Raw genomic sequence first — 25,253 nt, 5'->3', positions numbered from 1 at the left:
GAAAGACACACCATTATTCTATAGGAAAGCACAAGTCATACTTGTACTGTATACTATAGCTCCCTAGGGTCTGGTGAGGGGATTATTTAGTACATTTTGAGCAGAACTGATAAACTGAAAAAGTACATAGTAAATGTTAACTGAGGGTTTTGAGCAACTGCTGATATCTGGAAATACATTCTGCTCATCACTATATTATTAAAGTTGCTTATCTGATGAAAACTTTAAAGTGCTGTGAACTGCAGGTGTGACTATTATGAAGTACTTAATTATAAAAAATAAAAGCAGGTTATAGTTACATTTATCATGCTTTATATGTTATATTCATTCTTTCTGCATTCTTCTTGGAAAGCTGGCCCTGGTATTAGTGTGTGCGTCTTAGTATCTATGTGCGTGTCCTGTGATGGACTGGCATCCTGAGCCTGGTGCTTGCTATGGATGGGTGGATAAAAGTGCTTTTTGTTTATCATGACCGACAATAGTTGGTTCTATCAATCAGTTGAAGAAACGCACCAAATTCAAGAGGAGTTTGTTCACTGAGGCCTGGAGGACCTTTGCACTTATATTTTATTAGATAATACAAGTAAGAAAAATGTTCCTCTACTCACAGGTGGCCCAGGATCCCCCTGGTGTCCAAAAGGACCTGTTGGTCCCTTCAATCTCTGAAGTGTAAACACAAAACACAAAGCTGAATGTTAAATGTAACTAGACTACAACTACTACTAATAATAGAGAATCCTATTAGATACAACCACATGCAATGAAATTCTATGACTTTACTGTACTGTGGCAAATAGAGCTTGTCTACCACCAGCATTTGGTCACTATCTCTCAGGCACCTCCTATCTGCGAGCCACACAGAGTCTTCACCAAACAGCGATGAATTTTACTACACCAAATGACTAGTCTCCCTTGAACGGAAAATTCAGTTGACAATTTGAGGATATTACCTTATACTTAAGGGCTAAGACTGAAGTCCTGTCACACAAGGACATCAATCCTTCTTTCCTTTTGCCCTTCCCCCAGTAAGCATTATAGGATCATAAAGACATTAACTTCCAGATTCCGAGACAGTTTCTTCCCACAAGCTGTCAGATTACTGAACTCTACCCCTAGCTCACACAGGTGTTTTTCTTTCTTACACTGCTTGTCTGACATTTTTAAAACTGTATCTTATTTAACTTGTTGTTACTGCTGCCATTCTGTATTTATGTTTTTGGTGATTCCTTTAATGTCTTTGTATTGGAGCTTACATGCATATAAGCATTTCGTTGCACATGTGCATACGACAAATAAAAGGAACTGTGTGTCCTAGCTGAAACCTACTCAGTTCATGGATACCTGTCCTCATGGACAAATATCTTTAGAGTTAAAATAGTTATTCCCACAATAGGATGGAGTCCTACTTACCGGCCACTTGGTGATGAGCATTTTGTAAACTTTATTTTTCTGTAGGAGAGGGAAAGGGACTATTTAGCAGTATTTCAACCACACAGCATTAGAAATGTAAATATTCTATTATAAATATAATATTCTTCTTCAGCTGTGGTCTTGTAGTCTTTATGTAGATGCAGTCTTTTTAGTTATGATGTTTTAATGAAACACTTGTATACATTCTGTAGAAAGCACATATATTTTGGATATTATACCACTGGCAGGTGGGATAGTGATGTCTTAGGGGTTATTCACTTATTTATGTAGAGAACTTTGGGAATGAGGAGGACTTGATAAACCAGTTTGATCAGTGATGAATTCATGTGGTTGCACAAGCACTTTCTCATGTAACTTTTTGTCACCATGCAGCTCACCTAGGGACGGATTGTGTCTGGCATCAGGGTTTCTTTTTTTGGCCAGAATATTTAACTAAAGGCTTAGTTAATCATACAATACTGTAAACAAATAATAACACTTCTTCAGGAGACACACCTAAAGTCACCAATAATAGTTTTCTAGCCTAAAAACTAAAACAAATCATCCAACACATAACAAAGAACCAGCCAGCGGAGGCCTCTCAGCTTTCCTTTTAAGTAGTCCTTGATTAATCCCTAATGAAGTTCTGCTGTGAGACCTGGAGGGGAAAGTGCTGATGGGTTTATCCTTTTCTAAGAAGGATTTCCATCCTGCCACTGGAGAACTCCTGGAGCTCATAGGAGGCTTATTCCAGCTGGTCCATGGATCCCTCCAAGACAGAAGCCTTCGGCCCTGGTTCAGGAGAGCCCTGGCCAAGTAACTACAGGGGTCTCCAGCCCTGGACCTAGAGAGTCCTTGTACAGTAATAACAGGAATTGCCAGCCCTGGTCCAATAAGTACAGAGGTCTCCAACCATGGGCCTAGAGAGCTCTGGTCCAGTAACTACAGGGGTCTCCAGGCCTAGTCCTATCCTTTAGGTCACCTGTTTCTAAAAAACAATTAATATGTTCAATTAAGAGACATTGAGGGCTGATGTGAACTTATATTTTAGTCTTGATCTATAAACGATTTCTTAATGAATTAGTCGCCTTTAAGGGATTAGAAATAGATTGTTCCATATCTTTAGAAACTGGTGGGCTCTTCAGGACAAGGGCTGGAGATCCCTGGTCCAGGGACCTCCAATACACCTTTGAAATACCTCGTGATATGTTAAATACAGTATTTAAGTTGTTCCAGACATAGTTAAATACTGGAGTACATACATATAAGTTCCAGTAAGTATACAACATTAAATATGCTTTTAGACAACAGTTTGTTACAATCTATTCCATTGAAGTTTCTTCTTTGAAAGAAGCTTGCAGTTGAGATCCAGCTTGGCTCTGTTATTACAAAAGGCTTGTAGAAAACTCTAGTATTTCATCTTGACCCAGCAGCCACTGGAAATAATGAATGGTCTAAAAGTGATGGTCCCTTCATTTCTGACACTGGCTTGATTAAAAACATAAAATCATGTTCTCTGTTTGCCAACAAAGCACTTAGGAGACCTTCTACTGATCTATCACTCTAAAAAGCAATTTTAATTATCTTCAGTGTGATTTGGCAGCTAATGTAAACATTAACTATGGAAGCAAAACAATAAATTTATAGCATGGATTTTTACTGAAAACCATAATAGTCACAGTCATGTATATAGATGTGATATCTCTGTTATATTAACTGAATATTCCTGCATCCTAGCAAGACATAAAGATTTCTGTTAATTATCTAGGCAGTTAATAAAGTAGAAATTGTAATTACCACTTGCTAGATCAAATTTATGTTCAATAAAAAAATATCACTGCCAAATAAGAGCTGTTTTACAGATGATACTTACTGTAGAACTCTTAGTATATAAGTTAATAACCTAGTTGGGAAGGAGAATGACAGATTATCTGTTTGTAAGTGTATGTGTTTGGTTGTTTAGAATTAAATATGGACCACGATGTTTCTTCAAAAATAGAATAAACTATTGTGCAACTGAGTCTGATTTTCGAATACACAGAATGTCTCAGGGGAAGGTCAATAACTTTTCCTGTTGCAGTGTGCAGTTGAGGTACCGGGACAATTAAAACACATATAACTAAGCACAACGCCCCATGATTCTAACCAGTGACCATACAGTAGTTTATGTTCACAGTGTACTCTCGCCCACCTTGAAGGCTTGCCAGTCTTCCTCAGAGGATTTCCACACTATGATGGATGGCATGCCAGGTTGGCCCATTGGGCCACGCTCTCCGGGCCAGCCGGTCTGCCCCATCACGCCCGGGTAGCCCTGTGTGGAAAGGGGAGGTGCCATCAGCTGCAGGGGCAGTATGAGGTTCAGCCACTGATCCACAGCCTGAGTGTATTTCTTTTACGCCTCTGGGACTGTGGTTCAGGCCTGACTCACCAGTCAAAACATAAACACAAATTAACATGAAGAAACACTGCGTCTTTTGCCCTCAACCAGACATCGCGAAGAAGAGGTTTCCTGACAAGGGTGTTACCTGGAATTACACACAAGAGCAATGAATTACCCCATTTTGATATTTGTTTATTAGTCATCATTAAGAGTGAAGTGTTTTAATCACTTTTTCGTTGAAACCAGTAACTAATCCCACAGAACACAGCACACACTCTCTGAATGCTCTAGGTCAACGGAAAATCGGCAATTCTAAATTGTGCCAGGAGGACCGCAGCCTTATTACAGTGAACAGTTGCATTAAAAGGTTTCTGTGCCTTGTGCTTTTACTGTATACATTTCTAAAAATAAAGGGCAGCTGCCCTTCCCAATGTGGAGGAGGCTGGTACAGGGATTTCAGAGACAAAATAAACGATGTAATGTAAACTTCAAAACCATAAAAGAAAATTAAGAGGCCATAAAAAATTAAATTCTCTGTGCAGAATCACTTTGTGACTCGCTGAAAATTTAAAAATACTTTGCTTGTTTCCATTTATCAAATGAATCAGAAGAGGCAGTATATTTTGAAATAACTGGAAATATACATGTTAAAATATATTGGAAATATTGTATATCGCATTGGAAATAAATTTGAAATAAATTTCAAGTATAAAAGAAAATTAAAGAAAATTAAATTTGAACTAAATATATTTTACATTACATTGAAATATATATGTCTGGTATATTGCAAAATATTTATTTTCCGTAAAGGTTCCACACTGGTATGGATTAACCGTGACATGAAGACATGATTGCACCACAATAGCTATCCTTGTCATATTAGAACTCAATTTATCAGAGCAAATGGCATCTTCCCATCTTGATTGACCCAGGTTAACTCTACTTGCTGCCCAATGTTAATGTGAAAATCAGTGGGAATGATACAGTAAATAAAAACTTTGACCCTGCTAAGGTTTAGACAGAACCTTAAACCATGCTGTGACAGATGACCCCTGCATACTGCTCTCCAAATGATAATCTCTCCAAATGACATTCCACATGTTGTTGAGTCTGTTGCACACCTGTCATTCAGACTTGGAAATAATCATTTTTCAGGCACCAAAACATTCCCTGTGCATTTATTTTGGATTCAGATTGGCAAAAACGGATGTGAAGATTTATTGTATGGCTTCCTTTAAAGGATTGTCTCTGCTCTTTATTGCTCCTCAGTAATTGAAAGTAAGTGTATGACTTACTCTAGATGGGATGAAACAATCACTGAAAGCACTAATTACAAATATAACAATGAGAAATGAAGGAGAAGTATCTGAAATTGGGTATTTTTATAAAAAATTATGGTTTATTATATATTTTAATTATTATTATTTTTATATATTTTGTGACTGATGCATAGGATGTTCTGTTCTGTCCGTTACGTACTTTATCCCCTTTTGGGCCAGGTGGGCCAGGTTCTCCTGGGGGTCCTGGTTGTCCTCGTTGTCCTGGTTGTCCCTGCAAAACACCACAAGAACAGCATGATGAAGGGGCATTCCCATTCCATGAGGACCATGAACAGCTTGTCACTCCAAGCCTTTATTACTAGTGAGCTACTGTATACTCATATCTTCTGTGGATTGATAATACACAGACACTAAATGTTCTCATGAACCCTTGCATGTCTATCTTTTATGATGATTTGCTTGGTGGCTCAGTATTTTGGGTACAGCGCTTTTCACAAAAGAACTTCCAGTCGTTACAGGCAACCTAGAGGAATTTGACACATGAGAGACAGGGAAACTTAGACATGGTGGTATTCCAGAATCTAACTATGATGACAATATTGAACAATAAATCAATCTAACAATGTCATTCTCTTTTCTGACAAGAGATATATTCATTTTTATATTAGTACTCATTACGCTCCTAATTGAGTCTTATTTACAGTACAAATCATCTCTCTTTAAGGAGCTTATATGGTCTCTTCTCCCAAATCTTCTAACAAAATCTTAGGCATTTTAAGTTATGTTAGTCTTGATAGACCTGCTTTTTGCTGTTCAGAAAGTAGACTTTTACAGTAGCTTGGTTGTTGCATGGATGTGTACAGCGGTCTGTGGACACTCACCTCAGAGTGGAGCAATTATAGCAGGGCTGCCACTAGGGGCCACCTTGGAGCTAGTCTCAAAGATTCATTGGACTGTACAGAGCGCGTGGGTGTAAGGTCCATAGTTTGCCTGTTTCTGTCTGAGTGTTAAATTGTATGAGAATATGGGATAGTCATGTGGGATTTGTATTTGTAAAAAAGGGTCATGGGAAAAATGGAGAGAAAAAAGAGCTTGGAGTAGCCCAGTTTTTTCTTGAAAGAATGAAATGAGTCAATGAAAGTTATGGACATGAGGTCCAAAAGGAAAACACTTTGTGGCTAAATAACAAGGAAGTCTGCATTGTCCCACCGAGAAAATTTGTTTGTTTGATGGATTAACTGCAACACGTCATATTTGCTGCTCATGTATAGTTGATCATAAGTTCTTGTGATCAGGTGTGATTAATGTGAGTTAAAGATCACACTGACAACCTAGTTTTTTGCTCCCAGAACTGAGATTAATTAATTACATTTTGTTATAATATTGGAATAAAATAGTGGAAACTATGGAACCAAATGAATTAAGTGGGAACTTTAAGAAGGTCAGATTGTACAACCCAGAGTGGAATTTAGCCAGGGATGTATATAGTGCAACACCAGGGTTAACACTGCTCATGAACAGCGCCATTAGAAGATTAAGGACAAAATAGTTATTAATAAGAAGTTAGGACTTCACTTTAACATTTTAGCTGAAGGACAGCCCTTCCTACAAGCACAGTATCCTGCGGTTTTAATATTCTGTGGTCTGGAGCCAAGATCGCCACCTACTGGTCCACCAACACCACTGAGGTCTCCATTTCCAGTACTGGCTATCCCAAGCCTTGCTTAGTTTCTGAGACCTTACAAGATCAGGCCACAAGGCGGTAGAGCTGTTGCTGAACTGTGATGATGTACAGTATGGCAGTTTTTCCTTTTCTGAAATAAAGCCAAACATTAGATAGAGGAAGATAGGCTATCAATAAAACTGTGATCCCTGTCCAGTGATCCCCCTTTCTTCTTCTCAAAAGGAGCCTTTCAGTTGAATTACTTTTATGATATTTGTTATGTTAATCATTTAGCATTTTGTAATTTATAATATCAGTCCAAAGGTATTCAGTATTTCCTATGGCATCTTGTCATATTCATAATAAATGAATAACATAGTGCTTTTCTGGACACTCCCAATGCACTGGGATTTTAAATGACCATAGAGACTCAGCACCTCTGTTTTCTGAAGGATCTGAAGGATGGTGGCTTTTCACAGTATAGTGTTCCCATTACATCTGTGTGGGCATTAGGACCCACACAGATCCCAGAGAGAGTGCTCCCTACTGGTCCCACTAACACCTCTTCCAGCAGCAACCTTAGCTTTCCCAGGAGGACCAGCCTTACACCTGCTTAGGTACAGCCGATTACCAGTTGTGAGTTGATTTCTGATATAGCAGTTAGAACAAATTAATCGCTTAAATGTAAAAAAATAACATTTATTAGATTTTAGATAAGAAACAAACCCAATGTGTAAAACACTTTTACGTTTCCAACAAGTATTGGTGCTGCTTGTGTTTTTATCTTACTGCTCAGAGGTGGTTAGTACAACACCTGAGTGCCACAAGGTGGCAATATCAGCCAAGGTAAACCATTTCATAAGAAATGTACATACACTGTTTTGATACACAGTCTCTGGAACATCTAAAGCTTCAGCATACCATAAACAAACCATAAACCATACAGCATTATAGCAAAAGTCTACTGCATTGTAGACATGATTTGACTTAGATTGAATCAAATGTTAAATACCCTAGACGTTTACAGTTAATAATGACCTTGTCCTTCCAAACTCCTGTTTTATTTGAATTTACAATCCGAATCTCAGGTCATATCTTCACACTATCTTCGCTGGAAACACAGCACATTGAAGGAACTGAAAGTCACAGCTTTGAAACAAGAAAGATTTTATCGTTAGTATACTCTTTCTCCTCATCTATATTCTATATTTTGGAGATCTCTGTTTGTTTTCATTATACAAGTGCTAGGCTCCCCAGATGGTCAAAGGCTATCGGCCTTCCTGCTACAATGTAAAATACTGAAATTGCTCTTTCAGAAGCCTGTGCAAGCAATTACATGCAGGCTGGTTTTCAGCGCTAAATGACCCGAGGGTGCAATTATGACATCACAGACATCCCCCAATGAATTTGCCAACTTGCTTTACTGATATGATATGCTTGTTGAATATCCCAGTGGAGTGACAAAATACTTGTGTTCTGCTTATTCAGTAGCCTTTTGCGATCATATTAACATTGACAAAAGATAGTGATGTTTATGGTAGCAAATATTTGTAACTCTGGTGATGGAGAGCCAATGGGGTAATCCTTCACAAATGCTCTTTGCTCACAAAAAGTAAGAAGCTTCTTAGCCAAAATGTGGTGGTATTTTTTTCTAAAGAAGAGGGATGGGCTATCCTCATCCTGAAACAACAGTATGTTTTCATTCCAAATGAGCTACTAACCACATAGATGTACTTATTAGTTATGTACCAGTTGAAGTCCTAATAAGCTTCTTCCATTTCTTCTGGTGCTAGTGCTTTGAAAAAACACAGAAAAACTACAGACACCCCATTTCTCCAGCACCAAGGTTGCTCTCTTATTGGCATGCAAAAGGAATTTTTAATTAAATGAAATGCAATGAAAGCAGCATGTGTAATAAAAGTCTAATAAATCACAAAATAACTAGGCTAAAAAATGATAAAGACTGTGATTTATGGATCTGCAAATCTCTACATTACAACATGCAACCCAATGAAAGCTTTTGTGGTGTAGGACAAAAAACAATTCACTTGGTTTATTTGCTGCATTATTTGCTGTGGGGTTTCCTATTGTTTCACGGGAAAGCTTGTAACCATGATAAGAGTTTTCAGACTTTTCATAAGTCAAACATTTTGGACAAAATGGCGGTTGCTCGGAGAGCAAAAGGAAGATGTTCGCACATTTCAGCTCTCCTGGAAAGATGAATATGGATTTGTTCAACATAAAAACTGTGCTGTTTGGGCTCTATATTATACCTCAAACTGTATAATGAAAATGAGTTGTGAAATTGATTAATTAATTGCGAGATTAATGTTCTTTCCAACATCGCCACACATATGAATGAACTCAACCTCTGTCTGTAGGGTGCAGATCAAACTGATAAGGATCTTTTCGATATGTGGAACATATTTTTTGCAAAACTTACCATTTTTTTTCTCAGGACATTGGCACATCAAATTTCTGCTATTTCCCACATTGTTAAAGAACTTTGAAAACATTGCACAACCTGTGTTGCTGAATTTGTAGTGGAGCTGGCATTAGAGTTTTTTGTCAGATTTCTATTGTTTTGGCCTGTGGTTTTCTTTGCTGACTAAACAACTTTGATACCAGATTTTTCAGCAAGGATCACCGAACAGTACGATTTGCATATTAATTTATCACTTTTATATATTACTATATTGTAATATTATTTTTTATTTATCAAAATGTAACTAGGGATATTAATGGCATTAAAAAAAGTATTAATGGCACGCAAATCAGTAAAAACAAGTTTATGAGCTAACTCTTGGCTAATGCCCCTTCTCAATGGTAGGTGAACCTTTCCTAAAGATGGCCTTGGCAAACCAGAGCTTATCCTGTCAGACACCAAGTCTTACCTGTGACCCTCTGTGTACTGGCCTTTGGAGGGGTCTTCTGCCCCCGAGGGTATCAGTGTTCGGAGATGTAAGGATGTCAGCTGAAATGACAGGAACGAACAGGGGTTTCATCCCGATGGTGTACACCATCCTCAGAGGCCTAAGAAAGCCCCGGGTTGGGGGTGAAGGGCCCAGAGAGAGCTTCCCAGCAAGGTCAATAGCTCCTTTGCGGTCCTTTTTACTCTTCCCACCCATGTTACTCTTGGCAATTTTAGCGAGGAAGAAATCGGAGTAGGTGGCTCTGAATAGGCCAGGCAGCCATCGGCGTCCCCCAGTTGCTTCAGAAACAGCAGTGGGAGCCAAGCCCAGGCCTCGCTGGGAACTGGCTTTGAAAGTGGGTAGAGATATTCTCTGTACTTTACCTGTGATGAGTATAGGACTTTGTTGGCAACTGGAAACATTTGCTGTATGCACTGTACTTTCTGAAGACAGAGGACAGAGATGCTGCTCTGCTGTCTGATGGTTTTTACTCAGAGTGTCCACCTCTATGATAGGTTCCACTGTCATCTGTGTGGCCTCAGCAGGTACGTTTTTGTCCCCAACACCATTTGTTTTTGCATCTGTTCCTCCTCTGGGTGTTGCCGGTGTTTTATGTAATAACTCTGGCACAGCAGGTACTTGTGTTGTTTGCTTTACTGGTGTAGATGGCTCTGGTTTCCAGGTTGTGGTTCTTGATGCAGTTAAAACTCTAGATTCAGTCTGATCTTGTGTCTGGTTTGAGGGTACAGATTCCCTCATAGTTTTTGACTCATTTTGGACTGTTGGACCTGGCAGTAGAGTAGAGTCTGATTTAAATAACAGCCTCTGCAATTCAGGATATATGGTGGAATTTACTAGAGGCAGTAGTTTAGTCATTGTGGTATTCATTGCTTTCATCAAATCTCTTGGCTGCACATGCATCTTTAATTTTGGGAGTTCTCCTGACTCTTGATGTGTACTATTACTTGATCCAGTCTCTTCTACCTGTCTCGGCTTTGCAGCAGACATTGTTAGCTCCTTTGGTACAGTTGCTTGACCTGAATGGACACTTAATCCCACTTTTCCATTTGCTAAGTTGGTCCTAGTTTCTCCTACAGTCTTTTTTTCAGAATTTAACCCTGGTCCTCCTGCATTGACTGATAATGTTGTTTTTGCTGGAGTTGTTGTATTACCAAGCCCTTTGGAATCAATTGATAATCCTGTTCCATTCAGTGTGCTGAAACCAGATCCAACTCTTGATTCATACTGAACTTGTGACTCAGAGGTTTCTGTAAGTCCTGTGACTTTTGGCATTTCTGGCTCCACTTCCTGTGTTGTAACATTCGTTTCTGTGAAGTTTTCTGCGTTATTTCTCAATTGTGCTTGCTTATTCATAATTGATGACTTAGATGAATTGGTTGTTGATTTTAACACTGCTGACACAATGTCTTCTATAGCTGGGCCTTCTCTTTGTGTCTGTACCGAAGTGGTGGAGTTGTGTGGATGACTAGGTGCTAAAAGCTGGAGCTCTGTTCCCTGTTGCAGTTTGGACCTTCCTGGATCTCGAATCCCAAATGTCTGAAGAGGCCCCTCTGTCTTGTTGGCAGTCGGATCTATTTGATTGATTAAAGCTGTGGCTGCAGACCTGTCAAAGGCTGCAGCAGAAACTTCACTGGATGTACCCTGAGAAACCTAAAAACAAAATAAAACAGAGTTTATAATTCTGGTTTTCAAAAAACAATACGCACATAATATTTACTGCAAACTTCACAATTCTTTTTGTATCATATTTTATTTATTGCACATGTCTTTATCTCTCTAGATAGGTGGGTGTATACATAATATGGACATAGACTTACACTATATATACAAGTATCACAACATATTTAAATATAGCTTAATCCATGCTGGTCAATGGAGAGCTTATGTACAGTAATGTATTGTGTGAACTACCAGAGTGACGAGGACAGATACATGAGTAAAAGAAATGCTTAGTCTTCCACAAAAACAGAATTCTCAAGTTCTGGCATTGAAGAAAAGAAAGAGAAGAGAAATGTCCATCTCTTCTCTTAAGCTGACTGAACAAGAAAAGGTGTGGAAAAATATCATTAAACTCTGCAGAAAACAAGTACAATTTACAGTATATTAAATCAAATTCAACAAGTCTCCTAGAATTATTAAGTCATGCCATGGTAGAGCAGAACCCAAAGGTACAGCAAACACAGCCACTTTGTTCTTCTGTGAACTCAGAATGGAGAACTATTGGATTTGTACAGCATGTACACAGAACATCAGAACAACATGTCCTTCTGCTTATGATGTAAATAACGATTGAAGGCTCTGACTAGAGACGAAATGTAAAAAACAAATCGCTGAGTATCACACTATTGTAGGAATCCACAATGTTGAAAGTACTTTCGTGTACAATCCAAAATGGAGGTATGTAGGTTGCTAATATTTAACAGTAGTTTATTTCTAGTTTAAAGTAGTTTATTTCTGGCATGCATCAGGGACCACACACAGTGAATTAACCTAAAACCTCAAACCATATTCAAAACAGTTTCAAGCACGAAGATGTAGTCTTTTGATTGGGTAAAGAATGTTTTTTTAAGGAGGTTCTCTAAATGGTACTGTGGTATCAGTGAATGGAACTTAGGTTTGCCATGGAAAACAATCAAGAGGCTCTGGAAGGGCAAGCCAATGAGTTCTAGCTCAATGGCATCAGGACTTGTGGAAGTGAGGCACAGTCCAAGCCCCTACAGCTGCATGCTGCTCACACAGGTCTCCTCACCTGCCTGCGGGACTTTGGAGGATAAATCTTTCAGTTCACCTGACTATTGGGTTTAACCAGTAACCACATTCTGAGAAAAAGTGTTTTCAGCCTGTGTCTAGCTCCTGATCTCCAGCCAGGGATATACAGTGTAGTGGGGTGCAAGGAGTTTGTGGGATTTTGCTTGGATGGGTGTATTCCTCCCACATTTGCCTGGTAACATGATGAGCCAGTTTGTTGTTCTTTGAGTTCAGGAGTGCCAAAAAGCTTTAAAATATAGTTTGGTCCCATAACTGTGCATGAAATAGTAAACATGTCTATTGCTGAGGTACAAGATCTGCAAAGACTTTAACTAAATCCCAGTTATACTGAACATTCCTAACACGTATGGTCCTCAATCACCAGAGTCCACACTTTCTAAGTCCTGGTTCTCAGTCAGACTCACTGGTGTTATAAATGCAAGCAGCAGAAGCAGAGAGCCATTAATTTGCAATGTTCACATAAACTGTTGACGATTGTTTGCAGATGGATTCCTTCATTTCTAGGCAGTGTTTTGTCTGTTGTTGATAATAGTGAAAGAAGATGACCCTGATCAATATGTCCTGTGCCAGCATCAATACACATGAATGCCCTGCACACATTCTGTCATGGTAACATCTCAGAAGCGCAGAACTAACTGACTTTTAAAACAGTTTGCTTGCTGAAAGGTATGTTTAGTAGTGTGGAAAGTGACACTGATAGTGTAGGTCATTCAACACGAAACTCCATTACAGAAAATGCCTATACTGTAGAACTGTACCACAGTTGTGTCTAGGATTTGCAGTATTTAAGGTAGGATGGCAGTGATTCAGTTGAAAACACACATTGTGTATGTATAATATAACAGAGTTCAGTGGCATTGAACTTCAACTTGAATCTTATTCCTCATATCAGCCGGATGGAAAAAAACTGACAATATTTAAGAAAGACAAATGGAAAGGAATTCTGAGAGGAACACCTCTTAAATACCAGTGACATTACAGAATGCACTAATAACATGTAGAACTCTATAAATAACAGCAGTCAAAAGAAACTCATCTGAAAATATATGCAGCATACGGTAATCTAAAAACATGAATGATAATCTAAAAACTTAAAAACACAAACCAAAATCACCTGAGATTCAAAATCACGTCTTGTGCACATGGTGCGGTATTTCTAATTGAATGAGTGCCATAATGATTAAGACAGCTCCAGTACCTACTGTACTGCTTACCAGGCTCTAAAGAAAAGAAAACATGCTTATACTGTATGTCTTCTGTGTATGTGGAAAAGCAAAAGAAACACACTATAAAATGATTGTTAGATTTCAGACAGCAGAACATGCATACAGTATATCCATTTTTTGACTGCACTGTCCAGTGTTATTGGACTATTTAGATTGACTTCTCATGAAATGTGAAACTACTGTAAGTGCTTTTTCACAAACTTAGCACCCTCCTCCAGACTCAGCCTCCGACCCATTACAGTTCATCTGGAGGTCGGAGAGTACAGAAAATATTACTGTACATACAGTAGACAGGGGATTCAGCCTTTCATCACTATTTCAACTCTTCTTTCATCCACATTAAGGTACTTCTTCTAGCATTATTTAGATAAGGAGTCTGTTACATAAAATACTTTCATTTGATTGGCTTGTGTTCTGAATCTTTATATAGAGAGAAATGGTAGGATAAAGCCAGAGAAGACAGAGGCCACTATATTGACTTGCTGTACCTCCCATTTGTGCCCATAATGTGCAGGAGAACATGCAGGACAACATGATACCTAATAAGTGCATGAAGCTCAGGCACATAAGGCTAAGCAAACCAATGGTCTTATTTGTGTGCGGACAAAAGTTCATTGCCCCACTGAGCATTGTTTTCACAGGAAAGTTGATTGATGAGCATGGATAACTTTATAAGCCCCCCTGTGTACAGTAAGAGTAAAACAGTGCACATTTAAGTCTGGCTTAAGACCAAACTCTGTCTCTACATGGTCTTGGAAATATTCAAACTGCTCAAGGAAAAACAAAATTTGCTCTTGATTTTTGTCACTGTTTTCTTCATAACATGGAACTAAATTAGCAATGCTGCAGTCTTCATATCTGCCAGCACTTGGCATAAGCTGGCACAGGTGTAAGCTTGTGGTAACAGTACTAAATACTGTGACCTTTAAAATTTCTGTCTTGATCATTAATGGGTCTTCTCAGACCCCAGAAGCCATTGGTTTTATCATATACATCAAAACAGAATGCTAACGCTAACATCAGGCCCTGAAGAAACAATGAGTCAATTATTTTTTTTTAAACGTGCCTAGTTGTTAATTAACAAATGTACATAAAGGAAGCCATCATATGCTTTCCTTCTTTATACAGTACCACAGATAAAGCATTTACAAAATAAAACTGACATATTAAACAGGAAATCCAAGAGAAAGAAAACAATACTGAAGTTTTCAAAATTGTAAAGAATTAAATGAGCAATTTACACTAGCTGATTGTGACTGGCCTCATTACTCTAGTCTAAGCAAGTAATTGAAAATTACAGAAAAGCCATTATAATGCTGTTCAAAGCTGCCAAGCTGACCAATATCAGATCTTTAGCAGGTGGCTGCTATTTTTAACAAACAGGCATGAAATAGTTCAAAACCACATTGCACCAGTCCAGAGTTATGTGTTGTTATGACAACTAAGTACAGAGAAGTATACGTGTAAAACACACTTTTGATGGGGGTGAACAAACAAATGTTGTAATTAATTCCTTTTCCCTATCTGCATACTCTATGTGTACTGCCATATTTATCAAGGAACCATTATAAAGCCATCTCTTCTCCATGCTTTTGTCTTAAAGAGAGAAATAAACATTTCAGAACAAAATGTGTGCCTTAGTTTTGCTCCCAGATACCTCAAAACAAAAACTAGCCATGTAATGGCCATGTCATACAGAAAAAGCAGTTAATTGGTGATGGAAAAAAGCTTCAAGAGCAATTAAGTGTTTTTCTATTCAGCCACTGCAAGACAGATGAGATTCATATTAATTCATGCTCACACTATTTGGTGAAGAAAAGGGACTTGTGGCATGACTCCCCATTTAAGACCCTTCTCTAACACAGTTCACGGTTTGTTGCTCTGAGCATGATCAGTGTTCAGGAAGAACTACAGGAGCTCAACAGTGCTCTACCTGTTTCACTGTGTCACTGTCTGGAGCTGTCAGCATGAGGCAGCTGGAGTTATAGGACTGGCAATGGTTTTTGACAGCTGTGCGGCCACTCATCACAAAGGTTATATGTTGAATTGTGCCCTGTAGCAGAATAAAACAGTGCGTTAAAGTGATGTGACCATTTTTACATACAAAGAATGCATCCAGTCTCAATTGAGACATATTTGACAATATAAGGAACAGCAATATGATGGTTTCACATAAAGTACTTGTCCCTGTGTAAGATACTTAAACAAGTAATAGCATGTGTTCTAGCCTTTTGAATTAATAAGAGACTGCATGGGCTGATTCTGTCTAGCGACTCAACAAATTAACACTGCACATATTAATACAGAATGTCTATAAGACACAGGTGGTAAAAGTCTGCTTATGAAACATGAAACTGGCAAAATGCACAGTGAAAACAACGTATGTCACCAAAATAGCCGGACTCAGAAAGAAAAAAAGGCAGGCTTTTATGATTTCTTAACCACTAAAATGGGACTGCACTTGTTTAAAATAACCCTATCCTCACTATGTTTAGACAAAACCCAGTCCGGCTGATCTACCTTTCCTGTGGCCAGAATGGGTTTTGTAAAAACAAATTCTTTCCTGGGTTTACCATATGACTCTACAGTATATGCATTATTCTGAGTAAGCTGCTTATCTGTCACCCTTCTGATCATAAGCAAAACCACTGTCCTATTGCAATTGATTCAGCAGCGGGTGTTACTGTATATATCTGTCAATCTGTATATACTTATGCACATTTTGCACACATTTTATTGTTTTTACAGTGACTATGAGCATATTTCGCACACATATGTATTTATCTTATATTTATTTTGCATTGCTGTACGTATTTTAATTTTTCGTCTGATGTCTGTTTTTTTTGCCTGTCTTGGGCTGGACTGCTGTAACACATCAATTTCCCTTCGGGATCAATAAAGTCTTATTTATCTATCTATATTGTCCCCCAATCCCTGGATGGGGGAATTTTGGATAGAACCATGTGCCTATGACTACATATTTTTTCAGTTTTGGAATTGCTTATATATTTTTATTATCTACCAACCTAAACTGAAACCTTCAACTATGTTAAGCTTCAGTTCTCTGAGCAACAGCTCTTCAGAAGCTCCTGGGTGGATGAGGACCTATAGATATGCTCCCCATGTTGGCAGTTGGGTTAAAGCTGACTGGAGGTGTGGTTTCTAGCTGACAAGCTCACTGTACCTGACACAGGAGCTGAGAGAATGGCTAATGCCAACCGCACCCCACTGGCGATCTGCCACATGGCTAGTTCCAGTCCTAGTTGGCCTATGACATGGCCCCATGGAGCAGAGATTGGGCCATGGAGCTCAACTTACACTCTGAGCAAGTGTCTTCACAAAATTATTCACTGTATGGCTAATTATTATTCTATGCCCTTTAGATAGAAAAGACCAAACACACATTTAAGGACCTGCTATCGAGTGATATTTAGTGTTTCTACAATCAAGAAAAAAAATAGTCCACTGTCACATTGCTTGTCCCAGAAGGGTCATTAACCCCCTTTTCTCAGAGAGTTGTAAAGAGAAGCCTTGTCCTGTGACCACTGAGTGTGGTGGTTGTATACTAGCTTTCACCTCACAGGTGTTTATATTTCTTACTCAGGCTCAAATCTTTGGTAATTCGGTGAAATGGCCTTGGCTGTACTTCATACCTCAGCTCCTCTCTGTATTCACATAACAGAGAGCACAAAGCCAGCTGTGGAGTAGAGCTGAATAAATTAGGGAAATAGTGCCATTTTCTAGGTATTGGCACGCTATAATTAGAACTTCACAGCATTTAGTTATAAGGTCTCAAAGACATGTTGAGACGTTACTTACAAGCTGTTTCTATTTGCAGTTCTCTTAGCTAAAGGACACTTAACACTCACTTTTTCTTCAAGGTTTCATCAAGGTTTCTTCAAGTATAATTTCTGGAGAATTCCATATTTCATACAGTATTTATAGTAAAAATCCATATTTCATACAGTATTTATAGTAACAGCTCAAAATGGTGAAACCCACAAACAAAACTTACGAATTTTTTGTATTTTTATTAATTCAGAGTTTTTCTTAAAGAATCTCTAGCTTGATTAATAATTACAGGCATTAAGAATGTTTATTTAAAAAGTGATTTTGCCTATGATAATCTGTATAACTGTTTTCTACAGTCATTTATTTGATATAACTTGATGGTTTTCAGACATTTTGGAGATTTGTTCTCCTTATACTTTAAGTACTGATTGATAAAAATACTGAAGAATTTTTATTAACCTGACCTACACGCTTTCAAAAATGAATTAACAATATATTAGTTGTAAACGTATTATCATATAAGATTAAATTGGTTGAAGGATTGAGGTTAGCTTGTGAATTTTAACCTTTTTTGTCTCTTTCCCAGTGAAATGTTACTTTTTTATGCCACTGTCTGTGGGAGTCTTTTTTTTAGACATACAATATGTACATGAAAATAATGAGATACATAGATCTACAGTATTTCAATAGTGCTGAAGTTGTATACTGTACGTTGTAACTTTGCCATATTTGAGGATTTTGGAAAGGTCATTATATTGAGCCCATCTTTTAGAAATGTATCTGTTATCTTGTCAAGGAACTGGCTGGACATCCACACACTTCAGAGAACACTGGAAATTCTGAAGAAAAAAATCTACAAACTAACTGGCCAGGATACCAATAGGAAACTACATCATGTATCTCCTCCATAATTCCTGTACGGGGAAGTGTCTGGTCAAATCGGACCTGGTGGGGTAGGACATTTGATTTGCTGCTTTTGCTCAGTTGTGAATTACACTGAGAAGATGAGATGAAGTGTTTCTGTAAGTGTTCTGAATTGGAAGTCAAGGAGAAAGGAAAAGGGGAAATAAATGATCAAAGATACCTGTAAAAAGGTTCCAGAGTTCTTGGAATGCATTATTGGGATTGACTAACTTTTCGTAGTTCAAAGGGCCTTGAAAACACTTGTGTGATGTTGTCAAGCTATTGTAAAAAAGGCGTGACATATATTGTGACATGTTTAGCGCTTGTTTGCATCTTTTGGCAGAGACCCTTGAAAAGGGGCTTGCTGTCGATCCAATGTTCCCATTTGAAAGGTTTGGTCGCATTTGCTGCTAGAAAAACCACAAGAAAATAGGCAGGTCAAATAACTTTCAGCATTAGTGTTTGCAGTGTAGGCTGAAATGTAACAACCACATTAGAGTTACCTAGCCTAGTGAGCCTCAAAAAGAAATCTCATGTAAATGAACTGTCAGTGTGCTCAATGTTTCTACCTTTAAGCAATAACGATTTTGGGGGATATTTTTAGATTTCAAAATGAAACAGAAGTTTTAATTCAAACCACAGTGAGGACTAAATGATCTGTGAATGTTATCTAATACTGAAGTTACTTTTTACAAAGATAAGTAACATCATGGACAAAACACATAGAAATGACTAAAGAATTACCTTCTGATATTACTTCAAACATATGCTAATAATAATGCTATCCAGCCAGCTATCCAGATCATTATATTAGTCATCCTTCATTTGTAACCTTCCTGTTGTTCTTATGATGACTTTTAAAAGTGTTACCAAACAAAGAGAAGATTTCAGTAGGACTATCATAACTGCAACAGATAGTTTTACAACTGAAGTGTTGCTTTCAAGAACATGTCTTAACATTTGGGTTAGATTACGTTTCCTGGTTAACCCGAGTATTATTGAGGATTTAAAGGCAGCAACCTGTGATTAGATATTTTAGAATTACTGTTTTGTTGCAGAAGCTGGTTTAATATATACAATAGGGTGTATTGAACATGATGAAAAAGAGTAGGATTTTTCCAATGCTTTAGAAATAATTTACATACTAATTTACATACTAACAAATGCATTGTTTTAATTAATTGTATTACTCGGTGTCATGATCAGATTAATGTAAAATCACACTGCACAATGTTCTCTGTCATAGTTAAACCTAAAATCTGTTTGAATTTGGCAGCTTTAACCACACAATAAGAGAGATCCAGCTATTATTGTACTCAGTGGTTAAATTGAGATAATTTTTCTAGAGATAGAAAGAAGTTAAAATCACATAAATTAAAATCAACATGACTTTCTAAATTAGTCTTGGTCTATGGATACCTAGTCCTGTATTTAAAGAGAATTTTAGTGCCAAATTTTTTTTACAGAAAGTTGTCAGTGCATCCAAAAATTCAAATGTTCGGCATTCAGCTGCTGCTTTGGATTCTGAGATCATTTTCCTAATCTCCTATACTTTAATGAACAAAAGGCTGTGTTAACAATACATGAAGAGTTAATACTTTTGTATTACCATGAGCCATATCCATGTTAAAGACACTGAACAGTGTGAAAATATAAAATGAACAATATTGTCATATTGCCACCAAGTGTTCACATTTATTTACCCATACTGTAGTTCAGAGTTCATAAAGACCCACCTTGACATTTAACAAATAAAGCGATTTCTATGCACTGCTATTTCATGAAACAAGGCAGCATTCATTCATGATTTCTTGGACTGTCTGGGAACTATCCGTGGTCTGATGGTTTATTTAATTTCTTCTCTATAAAATCCCTTGCATGAAGCTAAAAAATCATGAACGTTTAGTGCATGGACAGAAGATTTTCAAAAAGTTTCTGCACATAAGCATCGGAGCTTGGTAAAATCAAATGATCTATTAATGCATAGAACATGACTTGAAAGAGTCTGCCAGCATTACTATGTATGTAATGCAATGGTGTACTTTAGGTACATGAAGATATTTACATAAATATGTACATAGTTGCAAAAACATCTACATTTGCAATAAAAATAAAAATGAGTACATACAGTATACAGGATGCATTACCTCTTTAAATACACACCACACTACAGTATATCAGCAATAACACCATAATTGCTTCAATATAACCCATCTTATGTCAAAAATACATACAAGATTGAAAAAGTTCTACTTACACAGCAGAGTAATACCAACATCACAGATAAGCCCTGCATCTTGGTAAAGAAAAAGCCAACTGTTATCCTCATGCAACTCCAGAAAGTTGCCCTCTTCAAAATCCAGACACTGCTACAAGCTCTTCCAGGCAACCTGTGTCAAGCAACCAAATGCCATGCTGCCAACTCTAAGAAAAAAAGAATCTTCCAAGAGACTTTTCCCAAATAGTCGTCCACTTTTCTCATTCAGATAAAAGAAGATAAACTTTGCCACGAAGAATAACGACTAATATTTTTAATTCTTTAATATTCTATTGCATTTTGCATTCTGTATTATTGCCTTTTTGTTCATCCACAATATATGGACCCTGAGGACAGACAAGGTTTTATACAGTGAGTAGGGGCCTACAGGTCCTATAGCTGACGTAGATGTGGGATATTGCAGACAGTGAGGGCTGGCAAGAAGGATGGACATGATATACCACTGAGACACCGCCCACAAGCCGCTGTCCGCACAACACCTTGTAAAGTCAGACGGTTGAGCCACACAGGCACAGACAAAATAAAACTAAATAAACAAAAAACACCACACAGTTATCCCAGAAACCCCTTACCTTGTTTGAATACAGAATACAGGCTCTTCTCTCACAGAGCTGTCTGTGTGTGCATTTCTGTAGAGATCTGTCAAGGCAACAAAAATAACAGAACGGGCAGTAAGAAGTGCAAAATCCAGGTTTTATTCCACCTTATATAAAATAAATCTTTTTAGCTTTCTTCACAGAGTATTCAATACAGTTAATAAAACAGCCTTTTTAAACTTGCTTCACATTTTAAAGTTTCTGTCACCCTACATATATGCATATATTATACGCTCATTGATTTTGACTAGAATATACACACTTGAATGCTAAACTCTCTTAGAAATTCCAGCATTGACCTGGAGATTTCCAAGTTGTACGCCAAGAGTTCACACTTAGAAAAGTGCATACCTTCCCCCAGACATTAGCTTCTTTCCATTGACAATTGAAATTCATGAATCACCTAGAAGACCACACCTGGTAGACTCTAGTTCATTGAAGCACTCATTCATTACAGTATCCAGCTGGACCCAATGGATGATCTTTAAAAGACATTACAGTATTAAGGTAAATATAAAACAAACAAACTATCAGGTAACACAAAACTGTTTTCTTCCATATTCCAAGGTATGAGTTTAATACTTTGTGCAGGAAAACTATTTTTTAAATTGAGAACATGATAAATGTGTTTTCTAACATTTATGCCTAAAGCAAGTATGGATCCCTTTTTCTCCTGATTTGAAAGCTGTGAGTTTTAAAACAAGAGATGGATCTTTCCAGAACAGTTTTTTTTCTCCTCAATAGATGCAGTGCATACCTAACAGTAGGAAGTAAACACGCATTCCACAAGATATATTCCCTCAGCAGTACAATTCAATAATGTGTTTGTATTGTGACCATTTGCTCCCATGTGTGACACTCAATTGAGCTCTCTTCTCTGCGCCATCCTTCTCTATTTGTATCCGAGGAGTGGACCGGGGCTGCGGAGTGTGTGAGGAATGTGACACACCAGTCTGAAAAGCAGCTGACTTACTGTAAAGGGTGTGTGGAAGGGTCAGAACTTACATGGTCCCATCCAGCTCAGGGTGATTACTCCAGGGCATATCCTTCCAGAAGCGGGGGATTAAAGTACACCTCCAGCCAAGAGAAGGAGAAACTGCCAATGCCATGATGACAACCTAAAAGACAGCATTATGGGAGGATGGCACGTGCATTGCACACAACACAAAGTGTGTCAATGGACACAGATCATGAAGTTCACTTACTGATCTATTTTTCCGCTTTGCAGTTTGACCTGTCTGCTCAAGATACAAATCTGTTGTTTGAAGAACAGTTTTCATTTGTTAGTGCGATATATTTCTTGTTTTTCTTTGTTCTTTTTTTTAAGTAGCTATTTTGTGGGCACCTTTTCTGTTTAGGTAAACTTCGGACGTGCGAAAGTTTGTAAATCAGGTTGTGATTCAAGGAATATGAAGTAGGAGTATGAATATGTTGTTCCACCCAGGGGACAAAATTCTTTTAACAAAGGATGTTACTTCTAAGAAGGAGAGGGAGAAGGTACTGTGCATCAAACAAAACACTTTATAGTAGTCAATATAATCTCCTCCAAGACTATTTAAAATAAGTGGGCTTGATTTCTAGCCCTCCTGAAAGCTGTAAAACCATCAGCAGTGCAACAGTAAAACTGCCTATGTAATTAAATTAATATATGTGCTGTATAAATGCAGTTGCAAAAGTATATAAAATGTTTTTCCCTCCTTGAGAATCTCCTGTGACAATCATAGCGTTCTCCCCTAAAGTCCAGCCAGGTGTACGGGATTGGTTAGCCTGGTAGTAACAGCCCCAAGTGGTGATGAAAGTGACCTGCCTGTGGAACCTGTCACACCAGCTGCAGCACCTCCCCCTTGGAGCTCAGTACTGCCAGTAGACTAGTCTTCTGCTGCCCAAACACCTGCAGTCCCACTGCTCAACTTGTTAGGCACCCTTCCATTAAAACAGAAGAACTTGAGAAATGTTGCAAAACAGAGGAGGTCATTTGGAATATTTAGCCTTTTCAGTAGTAAGCTTGAAGCTAATTGATCCAAGGATCTTGGCTTGGTATCAACTTCATCAACATGGCTGGGTAGCTTGTTCCAGGCATCCACAACCCTTTGCATTAAGCCATGCCTCCTTTGCTCATGAATACACGTCTGTGTACTTTCCACATTTCCCTCTGGTTTGTTTTCTACTGTTAATTCTGAAGATGTCCACTGGGTTTACTTTGTCAATGACCTTGAGAATGCTGAATACTTCAATCAGGTCCCCATATTGTCTTATCCAGTAAGGGCTAAAAACTTTCCATTCTTTTAGCTTATGAAATGTATAGTTTCCAGACTCATTCCATAACAGCAATTTCATTTTTGATAACCAGAACAATAACCAGAATTATATGCAATTGTGATGATAAATGTAGGGCTTTGTTCAATGCCACCTATTGTAGTGATAAAAAAAACAAGTGGCTGAACTGTTTAATTGGTATCCCATGGGCATAAAATGCCACAGTTGGAAAAAAAAAACCTGTGTTATTGGGTCTGTGGCTAATTGACCACTCCCCTGGATCACTAATACAGTATTAGCATCCAGGACGAGAGGGGCAAAGAGTTTCCATCTAGGCACCTCCAGTAATGGAAAAGTGAGTTTTTAGCTGGTGTGTAGAGTCTGGCTAGCACAGGTGTTTGGCTCCTTTTGGCTCCTGTGCTTTAACACCAGGAGACAGGCTTGCAGTCTCTGTGTCAATGAGGGTTTCATATGAATGAGATTAAGGATTTGTGAGTTTTGAAACAAAGATCAAGGCCCAGAGTGATTTGTAGCTTATTCATTTGAGCAGACTATTCTAGCATTTAGTTGATAAGGTTCCAGTGTCTCATTAGGGAAGGTGATTCATACTAATTAATGTAAAGTTGGAAGACTGGGTGAAAAAGATTATGCCAAATTAAGTGCACCTGGTCTGGGTAGAAAAGGGACAAGTTTGTTTTTCATCTAATGGAAAAATATGGAGTAATCGAGTGGGAGGCTGGAACGGGTGGACTCCTGAGATGGACAGAAGATGAGTGGAAGAGGAATTAAAGTGATTGTGCTACTTTAAAGGTCTGAGGGATGAATAACTGAATGGTGATCAGTGCAGGCTTCTCTGAAAGGGGACCACCGGTACATCCCTGAGCCTAGAGGGGTTCCATCTAACTGCAAGTCACAACAGCAATATTTTAAATTAGGTCTAGCTATTGCATAGTACAATTTTACCATAATATCCCTTGCTTTAGACTCTACAGCTATAGGTGATTTTGAAATCTCCTCAAAAGAGGGAAAGATCAGTGCTTAAACAAATAATTGGATATTGGTGACCAGCTTTTGAATAGTTTTAATCAATTTGAATATGAGGAAAACACAGAAACTAAATTTTCAGCATTGTGCACATTCTCATACTCCACATCTGTGTGAAATTTGGTAATACATCTCATATATCTGCCTTTTTTTAAATGTGTCTGTGACATAAAAATAGGACTGGACAGAGGTCTTGATAGTAGGCGCTCAGTAACAAGTTGAACCATTAATGTTTTCTGGAAGGTATTAAGGAAACCACCAAATGCCTATGGAAATGCCAATGTTGAATACAGGTGAAATGAAGGCGAGAGGTAAAACAGGCAAACTAGAATGATGGAGGAAAAAAGAAGGGTGAAGTCATTCAGAGAACAGAGCTCAGGAAAAGATGAGTCAGCTAACAGTAGACAGAGAAATGCACTTATATTCTGGGGCAAATACAGCGATAAGGAGTCTTTGATTAAGTCAGGACATAGTTATGGAAGTTAGATGCAAGAACATGGAACTCCAAAGAAAACCAGAGAAAGCTTCTTGAGTGACTGGCTAGCTAGCTGCTATCCAAAGAAGAAACAGCGAGGCTATCACAGGTGGTGGCAGTGACAGGATGATGAAGGATGAAGATGAGGATGGATGATGTTGTGAAAGGCCTGGTACATTCTGTGGTTTCACAGCAGAAGGCCATCCTGGTGCAGCAGAAAGCACAATAGATGTTACAGGCCCAAAGAC

At 38.2% G+C, this 25,253-nt stretch overlaps 1 protein-coding gene across 1 annotated transcript in view; it reads right to left on the bottom strand.

The window, feature by feature from the left end:
• LOC107078461 (collagen alpha-1(V) chain) overlaps positions 1-10,556 on the bottom strand; it is an 82,985-nt gene extending 72,429 nt beyond the window's left edge. Inside the window, exons 1-6 of the mRNA XM_069194336.1 lie at positions 10,029-10,556; positions 9,628-9,707; positions 5,270-5,341; positions 3,602-3,721; positions 1,411-1,449; positions 609-662 (exon numbers count right to left, since the gene is read on the bottom strand). Coding sequence (XP_069050437.1) covers positions 609-662; positions 1,411-1,449; positions 3,602-3,721; positions 5,270-5,341; positions 9,628-9,707; positions 10,029-10,542 — 879 coding nt within the window. The 5' untranslated portion in view covers positions 10,543-10,556. The remainder of the gene's footprint in view (positions 1-608; positions 663-1,410; positions 1,450-3,601; positions 3,722-5,269; positions 5,342-9,627; positions 9,708-10,028) is intronic.
• Between the last annotated feature and the right edge of the window lie 14,697 nt (positions 10,557-25,253).

This window comes from Lepisosteus oculatus, chromosome 9 (assembly GCF_040954835.1).
Source record: "Lepisosteus oculatus isolate fLepOcu1 chromosome 9, fLepOcu1.hap2, whole genome shotgun sequence".
Classification (NCBI taxonomy): domain Eukaryota; kingdom Metazoa; phylum Chordata; class Actinopteri; order Semionotiformes; family Lepisosteidae; genus Lepisosteus; species Lepisosteus oculatus.
The sequence above is the reverse complement of the archived record's forward strand: the minus strand, read 5'-3'. Positions and strand labels throughout refer to the sequence as shown.